Source organism: Mesoplodon bidens (genome assembly GCF_964165515.1).
Source record: "Mesoplodon bidens genome assembly, chromosome: 10".
Lineage (NCBI taxonomy): Eukaryota > Metazoa > Chordata > Mammalia > Artiodactyla > Ziphiidae > Mesoplodon > Mesoplodon bidens.
In genome coordinates, this window is record NC_138172.1 from 83,419,960 (window position 1) to 83,431,954 (window position 11,995).

Below are 11,995 nucleotides of genomic sequence, written 5' to 3' on the forward strand. Positions count from 1 at the left end.
TGACCCAGTCTCCCTCCTGCTCCCAAAAGAAGAACAGTCTCTTCCAACTGTGGATGGTTAAGATACGACCACTTTCCTTCCACTGCGAGTGTCTCTGGATGGACGGGAAAGAGCAGCAGCCCCCAGGTCATGGGCACCAGTCCAGAGAGTAACAGGTCATCTCTGGAATGCTGTGACTGCTTCTTCTGCCCCTCCTCTGCTATTTCTCTGTCTCTGCTGTTGGAGGGTGTGTGTCTGTTCTTTTAGGAGGGGGACAGCAGAACCCTGGCTGCCAGAGATGCAAGTGGGTACCTTGCCCTGTGTGCACACGTATGTGTGTATGACCATGAGGGTGTCACTGGGTATGTCAGATGCCCCTGTGTCTGGCCATGTGCACATGTAGGTGTGTGAGTGTGAGGTGTGTGTCCTCGTTGTTCTCCCAGCCCTTCTCCCCAAGCTGAGCAGAGAGGGTGACCTTGAAGAGGCCACAAGCGCAGCAGCACTATGGCCTCGGCTGCCTCTGTGACCAGCCTGGCAGATGAGGTCAACTGCCCCATCTGCCAAGGGACACTCAGGGAGCCGGTCACCATTGACTGTGGCCACAACTTCTGCCACATCTGCCTCACCCGCTACCTTGAGATCCCCAGCCCGGACCCCGAGGAACCCCCAACCTGCCCACTCTGCAAGGAGCCTTTCCGCCCAGGGTGCTTCCGGCCCAATTGGCAGCTGGCCAGCGTGGTGGAGAACATTGAGCGTCTCAAGCTGGTGTCCCGGCTGGACATAGAAGAGGAGGACATCTGCCCCGAGCACGGGGAGAAAGTCTACTTCTTCTGCGAGGATGATGAGATGCAGCTGTGCGTGGTGTGCCGGGAGGCCTGGGAGCACCGTGCCCACACTGTGCGCTTCCTGGAGGATGCGGCTGGGCCCTACAGGGTAGGAAAGGGGAAACTGAGAGGTTCCCAGGGTGGGTCTGGGATTGGACTGGACCGAAAGAATCAGAGCAGAGTTGTGGATTATTTGGGCCACTCTGAAACTTAATTCCATCTCCCTGATTCTGTGATGACCCAGGCAAGAGACCCAGGCATGGAAGATCATGTGTTTGTGTTTTAAGTATGCCCTATGTTGTTTACTTATGGCCAATACATAATAGTAGCTCAATAAATACATGTTGAATGAATGAGTCACCAAAACATGAACGTATGTGTCTGAGCCATGGATCAGTCAGGTGTGTCTGAGGATGTCTGGGTTTGCACTCGAGGAAATGATTGCACAGTGTGTATGTGTATTAATGTTTGCATGTTTACCAGCGTATGCAATGTGTTTTGGGGGGATCTGGCTACTTGAGTGTGTATGTGTAATTGTGCGCTCGTGTTTGTAGGTACATTAGTGTTTACATATATGCAGGTTGGGTAAATATATATGGTGCATAATTTTATCTGTCATTAAATGAGTGTGTGCTGATTTTAGCTGTTTATGCATTGTGTTTTATTACAAGTGGGAGTCTATGTATATGTGTCAATTAGTTAATTAGCATGTATTGTTAAGAGTTCTAAATATATTTTGCAATGTGCTTATATGGACATTTATGTGTGTATACCTGTTCTTTATTCTACAGCAAGCAATTTTTGTTGTTGTTGTTTGTTTGTTTTTGGTGGGGGGGTTGGCCACACCTTGCGGCATGCAAGATCTTGTTCCCCAACCAGGGATCGAACCTGTGCCCCCTGCAGTGGAAGCTTGAAGTCTTAACCACTGGACCATCAGGGAAGTCCCCTAGAGCAAGCAATTTTTAAAACAATTCATTGGTTATTTTTTGCATTATCCAAGTTTCTTGTTCCCTCTGGAATCATACCCAGAAAGTTGATTCCATTTATAAGAGAGCTTGTTTGGATGTATTCTGTTTGGGATATGTGAGAAAGTTGGGATAATTTCGAAGAAGGGCATATCAAGCTCAGGACAGATCCTAGATACCATTCATTAAAGGCAAAAGAAGTTAGGGTGTTTAGCCTGAAGACAGGAAAGCTCAGGTGAGAACAGAGTCATAGCTTATGATGGCACAGAGATAAAAGCGGAAAGCCCTAATCAAAATTCTTGGAGGACAAAACAAGAGGAAGAAGACCCAAAGAGAGTGAGCTGTCAAGGCCCATAAAGGCCCAGGCTTTGTCAGCTAAGAGAATGACTCCTTCCCTTGGGTCATTCCTTTCCTGGAGGCAGAGATGACATCTCTTAACAAATCACTGTTTCCGTCTTAAATATTTTTTAAAAATTAATTGAAGTATAGTTGATTTACAATGTTGTATTAGTTTCTAGAGTACAGCAAAGTGATTCATATTTTTCAGATTCTTTTCCATTACAGTTTATTACAAGATATTGAATTTAGTTCCCTGTTCTGTACAGTAGGTCCTTGTTGTTTATCTATTTTATATATAGTAGTTTGTATCTGCTAATCCCTAACTACTAATTTATCCCTTCCCCCATCTTAAATATTTTATGCTCCTTCTTCCCAGGAACAAATACAGAAGTGTCTTGAGTGTCTAAGAAAGGAGAGAGAGGAGATTCAAGGAATTCAGTCAAGAGAAAATCGAAGGATACAAGTCCTCCTGGTAAGTCATCATCCCTTCCCTGAGTCCTCTTCCCTTCCTCAGGGTCCAGTGCCTTTCTGAAACCAAGGCAACATAGCATATAGGGCTCTGAAGTCATTCTGCGTTTTTGTTTTATTATTTAATTATTTATTTTTGGCTGCATTGGGTCTTCGTTGCTCTGCGTGCAGGCCTTCTCTAGTTGTGGTGAGCGGGGGCTACTCTTCGTTGTGGTGCGCGGGCTTCTCATTGCGGTGGTTTCTCTTGTTGCGGAGCACGGGCTCTAGGCTCATGGGCTTCAGCAGCTGTGGCATGCAGGCTTCACTAGTTGTGGCTCACGGGCTCTAGAGCGCAGGCTCAGTAGTTATGGCACACGGATCTTCCCGGAACAGGGCTTGAACCCTTGCCCCCTGCATTGGCAGGCGGATTCTTAACCACTGCGCCACCACGGAAGCCCCATTCTGGGTTTGAATCCTGAAATGAATTAGCTCTATGACCTCAAACAGCTCTCTATGCTCAGTTTATTTTTCTGTGAAGTGGAGATTAAAAATCATCACTATCTCACTGAATTGCTGTAAGGACAGTAATGTACCTTAGTGCCCCGCCCATTGCGTGCACTTTGTAAATGGCAGGAGGTGGGGTGTTCTCACCACCTCCCCTATACCTCCTCCTGGAAATGGCATGGCAGATGTAAAGGAAACTATGCCATGGTTCCAAGTCTATCTGGGGACCCGGGGAGTGGGGGGCTCTGACTTTACCACCAAACCTTGGAGAATGTGGATCTGGAGGGAGATGGGAGTGAATTAAGGAAAAAGAAGGAAAAGGAAGTGGAGGAAGAGGAGGAATAACTTCCTGCCCTCTCCTCCTGCCCCCTCAGACTCAGGTGGCCACCAAGAAACAAAAAGTGATTTCTGAGTTTGCACATCTGAGCCAGTTCCTGGAGGAACAGCAGAGCATCCTCTTAGCCCAGTTGGAGAGGCTGGATGGGGACATCTTAAAGCATCGGGATGAGTTTGATGTCCTGGTCACCGGGGAAATCTGCCGGTTTAGCAACCTCATTGAAGAACTGGAGGAGAAGAAGGAGAGGCCGGCAAGGGGGCTCCTGATGGTGAGATCTGAGCCCCACCCCTGTCCACCTGTGCTCACCTATGATTTGTTGCATCTTTACCTGTCTAAGCCATCTCTTCTTCACTCACACATCCTTGTATCCCAAGTGAAAGATGGGTCACAGGACCAGAAGTTCAAGAGTCCTTGCTTCCCCAAGAGCTCCCTGGTTGCTTTGCTCTCTGGTCTTGGTCTCTTCATCCTACCATCCATCAAATAGGGGAGATACTTTGTTTATTTATCTCAAAAATACTTTATTTGTGAGGATCCAACAGTAAAATGCAAGTGAAAGTAGCACTCTGAAAAGCATCAAGCACTATGCAAACAAATGTCAGGTGCTATTTCCGAGGCAAACTATTCTCTGTGTCACCACCCACCAGCCAGGAAGTTCTTGTTCTGTTTCTCTTCCTCACACTGGAGGAGAGATACTGGGGTCCCAATTAGGCATCAGAAAGGCAGCATGATTTAGGCAGACACGTTGGGGACTGAGAAGCTGGAGACCTTGGGATGGGACTTGCCTTTGCCTCTAAGGGGCAGGTCACTTCACTGTCTGGATCTTATAAAATGAAGGGGTTGGGCTCTAAGATCCCTGAAGCCTCGTAAACCCCAAAACGCTGTGACTCCATGGATCTGGTGTCCTTTTTCTATCTAGGGCTGAGAATATGGTATTTTGTCTTTTCTTGTGGGAGGGAGAAATGGAAACTGAATCCCTGCTTTCTCTCTCTTTCTCCTAGGATATCAGAAGCACTCTAATAAGGTAAGATTTTCTCTTCTCTTTTCCCACATACATAAACATACACGCACCACATGCCTGGTTATTACCACACAAATATACATTCTCACATTAAGGATAACAACTCACATGTAAACTTCCACATACTCAAATGCATTCCCATGTACAACCAGCTGTAGATACACACCCCTGCATGACACTGCCCAAGAAGGGACAGTGCGGGGAGGGAGTGGGTCCATCCCAGAGGAATCATGTCTGTCCGTGGGAACTGGCACCTCCAAGACAATTAGAAGGCGACCAGCTGAGTCTGGAGGCATCACTAAGAAGGATAATTCCCAGACCCCGCCATTTCTGTGCCCCTAGATGTGAAACCAGAAGATGCCGGAAACCAGAGGCTGTATCCCCTGAGCTGGGCCAGAGGATTCGGGACTTCCCGCAGCAGGCCCTCCCGCTGCGAAAGGAGATGAAGATGTTTCTGGGTAAGAGGACCCCACGAAGCACAGGTGGCTGTGAAGCCTGGGTTTAGGAATGGCCTCCATGCCCTGCTGCCCGACGTTTGTGTGACCTTTGACAAGGCTTGCACTCTCCCAGTGCCTTGGTTTCCTTATTTGCAGATCTTTATAAAATCTGCTTATCAGGATGTGACAATGAAGTGAGATAATAAAGGTGAGGATTTCCGGAAAAAAATGTAACTGGTTTGAAAAATAATGAAACAAATAGATCTAATCGTTTGTCATGAAGTGATATATAAGATAATGATTAACAAAATCTGTCATTGTCAATAATTTTAAAAATCCATAGGGACATTTGTAATACATGATAAGTTTTTGATGATGAACACTGTTAATTAATAACCAGCAAGGGTCTTTCTCTGTGCCCTGTGGTAGCTGACTTCCCTCCCTCCTCTTTTCCTTGGCTTCCCCGCCCTTGTTAGTTTGGTCCTCAGAGTTGAATTGCCCCTGTGCGGACCATGACCCCCTTTTCCGGGACAGGGAGTGGTGGTAGGAGAGGGTGTGGAGGGTTTGAAATGAGAGTCAGGAATGTGGCTCCTCGCCAACACTTCCCCCTCCTCCTACGTGACATCACAAATGATGCCACCTAGTTCTAAATGACCCACCCACAAAAATGTCACCTTAGACAAGCTTTCCCCCAAGTCCACTTTCTACAAGTAAATGGCCTGGCAGTGAAGGAAATTTTACTCTAATTAAAGGCTGACCTTTGACTATCCCCAAAATTATTTCCAAGCAGAACGAGAAATAAATTAACCCACTTATCTGTTCATTAAGTAGATGTTTCTTGAGCATTTACTGTGTCTTAGGCTCCGTGCAAGGCACTGAAGGTACACATGGTCTCTGCCCACTCAGAGCTAGGCAGTGCGGCTCAAAGTGGGGATTCCAGCCGGCAGCATCAGCATCCCCTGGTAACTTGCCAGAAATGCGAATCTCAGCCCCACCCCAGGCCACCTGAATCAAAAACATGTGTGTTTTAGCAAGTGTTCTGGGGACTCTGATACAAGTTCAAGTTCAGAACCACTGGTCTAGAGGATTCCAGCTTCCATTCCTCTCTTTGTCCCTTCCCTTTTGGGGCCTCAGTTTCCTCATCATTAAATGTTCTATGGTTTGGTAAGACTAATGAAATCGCATCCTGTTTTATTTCCTCTTTACAGAAAAACTCTGCTTTGAGTTGGATTATGAGCCAGGTAAGCAGCCTATGTCAGGATGGGAGGGAGTGAGGATTCTAATCTTGAAATGGGCAGATAATTTTGCAGGGTTCTACACTGGACACTGTAATAGTCATATACATATATATCACATATATAAATGTACATATACACATAATGTCACACATGACACTGATATGTGTCACTGCCTTTGTAATGCTTGTGGGAGAACCATGAAGAAGGGACAGGCACACACACATACCACATCCCTGGCAGGAAGCTCATGTTCTGATCTGCACGTGATGATGGGATAGAAAGATTAAATCAGAATGGGACAAGGTCTATCGGGAAGGGCTTCCTGGATGAGCGGAATTTGATCTGGGTTTAGAATCACATTCTTAGAATTGTCAGGACCCCCTACTCTCTCTCAGGTGTTATTATATTTCATAGATGATAGGAGTGCAGCCTGTAGGTGGGAAAGGAATGAAGAGTGGACCGCACTCAAAGGCACTGTGCCCAGTCTATCAGCCGAAGACCCTGGGAAGTCACAGAGCTCTTGGCAGGGACTCCTAACTCATGGACATATCTGAATTTATGAATTTGTCCCAATTTATGGATACTAAAAGTAACACTATGCAGGGGTCTGCAGAATTTTTTTGGTTAAAAAGTGATCCTCAGACTCTGCCTGATTTCAGAATTAGTGAGGCAGAATGAATAACCGGTGGGCGAGCCAGAGAGTCTGGGGGGAGTGAAGACTATGTAAATGAGTCATGAGTGCCCAGGGAGTGATCATGAAGTTTGGACTGAGGGGAGAATGTTTCCACCCTCCGAGATACAGGAGGGGGAGGACGTGCTGTGTCAGCAGCAGGAGAAGATCAGAGCAGGCATGCACAGCTTTGGGAGTCAGCCAGTTTGCAGGGAGAAGAGGTGCTTTCCAGGGGATGACACAGAACCAGATGAGAGCCCGGATGTCTGAACTAACGAACTAACCAACTAACTAACGCATCCTCTGAAGCAGGCATTAACAAGCACAGGAATCAGTTGCAGATCTTGCTAAAATGCAGGTTCCATCTCAGGTGGTTTGGGGTGGAACCTGAGAGTCTGTTACAAACAAGTTCCCAGGTGATACCCATGTGCAGGTCTTTGTAGGCACTCTATACATTGTTGGTAGTAATGCTAACGCGGGTGTCAAGGGGAGTGTTTAGGCCTTTCCTGAAGGTGATAGCATGTCTGCTGACATCTGTGGCCCTTTTGGTTTTCCCCACAGCTCACATCTCTCTAGACCCCTGGACTTCCCACCCGAAGCTCCTCTTGTCTGAGGACCACCAGCAGGCTCGCTTCTCCTATAAATGGCAGAAGTCACCAGACAGCCCCCAGCGTTTCGACCGGGCCACCTGTGTCCTGGCCCATGGTGGCTTCACTGGGGGGAGACACACATGGGTGGTGAGTGTGGACTTGGCTCCCGGGGGCAGCTGCACCCTGGGTGTGGTCAGTAAGGACATCCGGCGGAAGGGGGAGCTTCGGCTGCGGCCAGAGGAGGGGGTGTGGGCGGTGAGACTGGCTTGGGGCTTCGTCTCGGCCCTGGGCTCCTTCCCCACCCGCCTGGCCCTGGAGGAGCAGCCCCAGCAGGTGCGGGTGTCTGTTGACTACGAGGTGGGCTGGGTGACCTTTGCCAATGCCGCCACTCAGGAACCCATCTACACTTTCACTGCCTCCTTCACCCAGAAGATCTTTCCCTTCTTTGGGCTCTGGGGACGAGGGTCCAAGTTCTCCCTGAGCTCCCGAGAGGGTGCAGCTAACCTCCCCTAAGCACAGGGTCCAAAGAGAGGACCCAAGGACTTGACCCTGGCTGGGTCGCCTGTAAGATTCAGAACAGTAGTTACTGCTTTAGATGTTGTGATAGAGTCAGGACTTTGGCAAGGGACAGGTGGGATGACCTTCAGTCTGCTGATCAAGCCCTTTCCTCAATGCCCAGTGGATGGGACTCAGACCACTGCCAGCCCTCCTCACCACCATCCCCACCAGGCACAGAAGTAGCTGTGTAGAGGAAGGAATACCGGATTTGGGGCCAGAAGACTTGGGTTCTAGATCCAGCCTTGTAATCAACTAATTATATGATCTTAAACTAGGCATCTCACCTCTCTTCATCTTGTTTTCTCCCCCCCAAATATTAGCGTTCGTTTACTCATATCCTTAAGAAATATTTACTGTGTGTTAATTATGTGCCAAGCAGTATGGTAGCCACTGGTGATATGAAAAGGAAAAGAAAAAAAATTCTGTCCTGTATCTAAAGGAGCTCAAGAGAAGAGACAGAGACATAAGGAGGAAATGACAACACAGTGTGATGGGTGCTGTGAGAGGGGTCTGACCTGGATACTAGGGAAGCCAAGAGGAGGGGCATAACCCATCTTGGAGGTAGCAGGAGGTGAGTTGGAGAGGGCTTTCTGGAAAGGATGAGTCTAAAAGATGAGTATAGTGAATGAGGGAAGGAGGGGGATAAGCCTCTTAGAAAAAAGGGACAGCAGAGAACTAGCTGGATGATCTGTGACCCCTGGGACACTGGGTCACCTCCACTGCCCTCACAAACAGATGTGCTGCCACCCCCACTCTTGACACCACTCAATGCCTCCTTCTGGCTGAGATGAAAATGCAGGGCCTTGGTGGGAAGGGCACAGGGGAAGTATCGCCATAAGCCATAACCCAAGGACCACGCTCAACCCCTGGGGAAAAGTGTCTTCCTGATCACCATCTGAGGTTGAGAAGTGAGATGAAAGGAATGAGATGGTGGAAAGGACTGAGTCTCAAATACCTCAGCTGTGGGAGCAGAAATAGCACCATCATAAGCTCTGTGCTGGGTAAAGAATCCCAGGTGGAGGCAGGGGGTGAACTGCATGACCTGTGACTTTTAGCCCAAAGCGCTGGGACTGCTCTAGGGCTGGACACGAAGTGCCATCTGAGGGATAGGGCAGGAGAAGGGAGAGAATTAGGGATTTGTAGAAGATGTGTGGATTTGGGTGGTGAGCCGCAGGGGAGCAGGTCACATTGGCAGAAGCTGTGGCCACGGGTGGTGTGAAGAAGCTGATTATCCATGACTCCAGAAATCCCCCTGCCTGGTGTGATTCTGGGACAGGAACAAGCACTAACACGTGGCTGCCTAGAATTTGTAACATGACTTCCCTCGTCCCAAGGAATTTAAAATCCTATGCATAATAAAAGCATTGTCTTAACATATTTTATTTTCTAGTTCTTATTGGAGGTGTCATTTATTCTGCTTAAACATACCCTTTACTGTCAATCTTTTTAATACTATGTCTGTGGAATCTGCTTGGATGTAAACTAAAATGTTCTATCATCTCCCCACTGAGGTCCCTGGGAGGAGCGAACCATCCAGGTGCAACCTCTAAGGGGGTGAGCACAATGTATTGAGGCCCAGGGTTTGAGGTCACCACAAAAGTTCTGTTGTTCATCCTCAGTTTAGCAGGTAGGAAAGACGTGGAGACCAGGAGCCAAGGATCGGAGGGAGGTTCAATTGCTTTCCCTGGGAGTGTCCAGTATTTCATATAAAACGTATATTTAAGAAAAAGACACACACAAGTCCCTAAATAATGCTAAAACATACCCAAAGCCCCCAGACTTGGGACTCCAACAAAGAGTGGATTGTATTTTTCTGTTGATTTTTCGTAGGTTTTAGCTGGGTCATTTTAAATGACTATTAGCCTCTAGGGTATATATGTATGAAGATCCTGGCCTGTTGGAGGACTTTACATGTGTTATGTCACTTTGTCTTGGTAACCCCCCACGTAGCTCCTATTATTATCCACATTTTAAAGTTAAAAAGCTGAGGCCAGGTGAATTTGGTTTACTTCCTCAGCCAGATCAGGCAGCCAGGATTTTGATCCATGTCGGACTTAAGAGTTCTTAACTACTGTGCTGCCTTGTTCAGAAATGTGTGCCTTGGTGTGAATATTTTACTACTGGCCACACTTCCCATGAGGGGCTTGGATTCAGGAAAAAATTTTATATTTCTTACACTGAGAAGTAAAACCGCTAGTGAGTGAAAATATTCATGTTGACTAACAGCACTTGCTCCCCTCCCAGGGTAACTTTACTTGAAATTCACTTGTTTGGATTGTGGACTCAGCGCAGAGGAAGTGGATAGATCCTAAAACATGATGACTTCAAGATAAGGCAGCTCTGTGAGCCTCCATGCTCTGCTTGTCACAGAGTCTGAACTTGGGGTTCCCTCCCCCAGGGAAGTGCTGGAGTCCAGAACCCCAAGCTCCCAGTCGCCCTCTCCAAGACTCCAAAGGAAACGTGCACACCTGTTGGGATATCCACAGGTTTACCTGACTTTTTCACAGCTTACACTGTAGCAGCTTCTACTACAGGGAATGGAGACTCACTCAAGTTAGTTCAAATATTAAGAAAGTTTATTATAAGATCGGACATGCAAATAAGGGAAATGGGATTTTTCCACTGTTAGGACTCAAGCCTTGTGGGAAGCTCTGGTGGGGTGGTGGGAGTGGTGGGAGATACAAGTAGTTCCCAAAGGAAGAACTGGAGATTTAAAAATGCTAATAATAATAATCAACACATAGAGAGTTCACTCTGGCCAGTCACTGGAGTAAGTATTATTTTATATATTAACTCATTTAATCCTCACAACAACCCTATGAGGTAGGTACTATTATTAATAGCCCCATTTTGTTTTTTAACAGCCCCGTTTTATACATCAGAGAAGTGAGATGTATGGAGGCTGGGTAACTGGTCTCACATGAGCAGCTAGTAAATAGCACAGCGATAATACACATTAGACACTGGACATTAGACAGATGGTTTGGCTCCCAAGTCTGTGCTCATGACCATTAAGTCATACTGCCTCTGTACATCCAAGAACGGTGGGAAGGGGACTTGAGGCCCAAGGCAGCTTAGAGACTGGACTAGCCTGTGGCCACTGAGTAAGGTGGTCAATGACACTTGCTCCAGGACACGGTCACGTGTGCGACTCTGATCCCCTATGTTGCTGCTCTTCCTGCCAGCCAATGATGCCTTCATCATAGATCCATTTTGAATTTCTTAGAGAACCTAAATATCATTGTCTCTCTTTGATAAGACCTTTCTCTGCAGGCCACCTTATAGGCTCCATTGGCCAACCATCTGCTGGTCAGATGCCCACCTGGCCTGATCATCCGCAGTCACATCAGAAGAGGACAGAGGGCCTGGCAGGCACCTGCAGGGTAACTGACTCTCCAGTGGAGACAGACCCTCGGAGCTTGTCAGTCTCCTCCCAGTGCTGGTAGGATGCTTCTGGACAAATTCTCTGTTTGACGTTAACCACAGGAATTGTTAGCTGTCACATCAGGGGTGCTCTTTCCTTGGCTAATGCCTTATGCTTAGATTTGGGGTCTCACGTTTCTCGGAGACATACAGCTTCCTGCCTAGTAACTATATCGTTCTTTTTCTGAACATCCACACTAGGCTCTTTCTCCTTCCCCTGCCTTAACCCCCTGACTTCCTGCCCCCAATCCATCTGGCAACAAGAGTCCAGACCGGTTTTCCTTAACCACCACTTGTTCCTTTCACTCCTGACTCAAAACCCTTTGATGGCTGCCTATGTTTCGGTGTCACTCATCTAACCCTCTGCTTGACTTCTGGTCTTCCCCATTCCCGAATATTCCAGACTAACTGGGTCAGTCTTTTCGTACTCCTACAAACGTGCTGAGGCTTTTTCCTACCTCCGCGCTTTCATCCGTGGAGCTGTCCTGACCTGGATGCTCTCCACCTTTCTCTCCTGCCTGTCCAATTCCACCCCCACGAAGCCAACACCAACTTTGCCAGCCTCACTCATGTCTCTCCTCTGAATCCCCACTGCCCTTAGCAACTAGGACACTTAATAACCCATCACACACTCTCTTGTTATTCCATCTGTGTTTATTCTGGTTC

The 11,995-nt window shown here is 47.5% G+C and overlaps 1 protein-coding gene across 2 annotated transcripts; it reads left to right on the forward strand.

Annotated features, from left to right (window-relative positions):
* The first annotated feature begins 462 nt into the window (after nt 1-462).
* LOC308623479 (tripartite motif-containing protein 10) lies at nt 463-9,226 on the forward strand. Of its 2 annotated transcripts, none has more exons than XM_081245925.1 (7): nt 463-912; nt 2,484-2,579; nt 3,433-3,663; nt 4,394-4,416; nt 4,732-4,871; nt 6,059-6,091; nt 7,320-9,226. In XM_081245925.1, exons 1-7 carry the CDS (start codon nt 484-486, stop codon nt 7,859-7,861), a joined length of 1,494 nt encoding a protein of 497 aa, XP_081102051.1. In that variant the 5' UTR covers nt 463-483; the 3' UTR covers nt 7,862-9,226. The 2 variants fall into 2 exon arrangements, with proteins under 2 accessions (XP_081102051.1, XP_081102052.1); XM_081245926.1 differs by having other exon boundaries at nt 4,756-4,871.
* The last annotated feature ends 2,769 nt before the right edge of the window (nt 9,227-11,995 follow it).